The sequence below is a fragment of the Emiliania huxleyi genome (assembly GCF_000372725.1).
Source record: "Emiliania huxleyi CCMP1516 unplaced genomic scaffold EMIHUscaffold_8502, whole genome shotgun sequence".
Lineage (NCBI taxonomy): Eukaryota > Haptophyta > Isochrysidales > Noelaerhabdaceae > Emiliania > Emiliania huxleyi.
The window spans coordinates 1-1,251 of record NW_005195658.1 but is presented as its reverse complement, the minus strand read 5'-3'; the positions used below and the strand labels follow the sequence as shown (position 1 = coordinate 1,251).

General features: G+C 67.5%; 1 protein-coding gene across 1 annotated transcript; it reads left to right on the top strand.

Annotated features, from left to right (window-relative positions):
• Positions 1-58: 58 nt before the first annotated feature.
• On the top strand, positions 59-394 carry EMIHUDRAFT_125200 (hypothetical protein; the record flags this gene model as incomplete). The annotated part of the gene is made up of 1 exon (XM_005758622.1): positions 59-394. A coding segment is annotated over one exon (336 nt), but the record flags the coding sequence as incomplete, so codon positions are not given.
• Between the last annotated feature and the right edge of the window lie 857 nt (positions 395-1,251).

Below are 1,251 nucleotides of genomic sequence, written 5' to 3'. Positions count from 1 at the left end.
CGACCAGAGGCTGTCCACGCGCACCTTTTACGCCCTCATCGCCGAGCTGTCCGGCCAGCCAGCGCCCGCCTTTGAGATCCCGGCGTGGGTGGCGCGGCTGAGCGCCCGCACGATGACCGCGTGGGCCAACCTCGTCTCTGGCCGGCCGCCCACGGCGCCGACGGACCTGGTCCGCACTGCCGTGAGCGGGACGCTGTGCTTCGACGCGGGAAAGTCGAAGCGCGAGCTCGGCATGGAGTACACGCCGATCCGCGTCGCCTTTGCTGAAGCCATCGATCTGATCACGGACACGACGACGCGGACCGGGGAAGACGAGCGCGACGGTGCGATGATCGCAGCCGAGCAGCGCGGCCGGCTCGTGGAGGAGGGCGAGCGGGGGGGGGATGGTGGGTGAGAGGGAGGGAGTTTTACCGCCGTCGCGATTTGTTTGTTAGATGGTGTTACTGGATCCTAAAATTCTTTCGTCGCCCGCGGCCGCGCCTTGCCCCTGTCGCGTGAAAAATAAAAAAATGGAGCACCCAAGGGAGGGATGGGAGGACGGCACGCCGCCTGGATTTTACCTTGAATTTTTTTGGTGAATTCTTTTCTCTTCAGTGTCGCTGGCCGCGCGGTCAACCACAAGTGAGTTTTGAGAGGAGACTAGCAGGTTGGCTCGCTAGTCGCTCGCCGGCCCGCGCAGCACGCGCGGGCCTTTTTGTGGTCGGATGTTGGTCGTCTCGAATTTGATCGTGGGCAGGGCGTGAGAAAGCTGGACGGCTCGGTCGATGCGAGCCACCAGCTCGTGAGCGACGGGCGCGACGGGTTCCTCGGCGTAGGCTTTGGCGTGGTGAGCAGCGCCGGCGAGAGAGGGACGGCATGCGGCTCCCAAACGAGCCGCACGGGCTTCATCTGGGCCGCCGAGGCCACCTCCTTGGTCGCGGTGGCGGGCGTGAAGGCGAGGTGGGCCGAGGCAAGCGCTGAACGTGCCGTGCCGCCTTGCGCCCCTGAGGAGGGACGAGTGTGTGGGGTGCCACGGGCGGGGGGGAGCGGTGAGAGGAGAGCGGTGGGCACCCCCACGAGGGGCTGCGCTGACGCCGCCTGCCACCCCACGCACGCCACTGACGCTGTGGGGGCGGCACGATCGAACGCGCTGGTCGGGCGGGCCGTCTGAGTCGCCCAAGCGGTGCTCTGCCGGCCGGTGGACGCGAGGGTGGCCCAAGAGGGCTCAAAGTACGGAGCCGATACCCGGCCGTCCCGGACGCCTGGCACGCG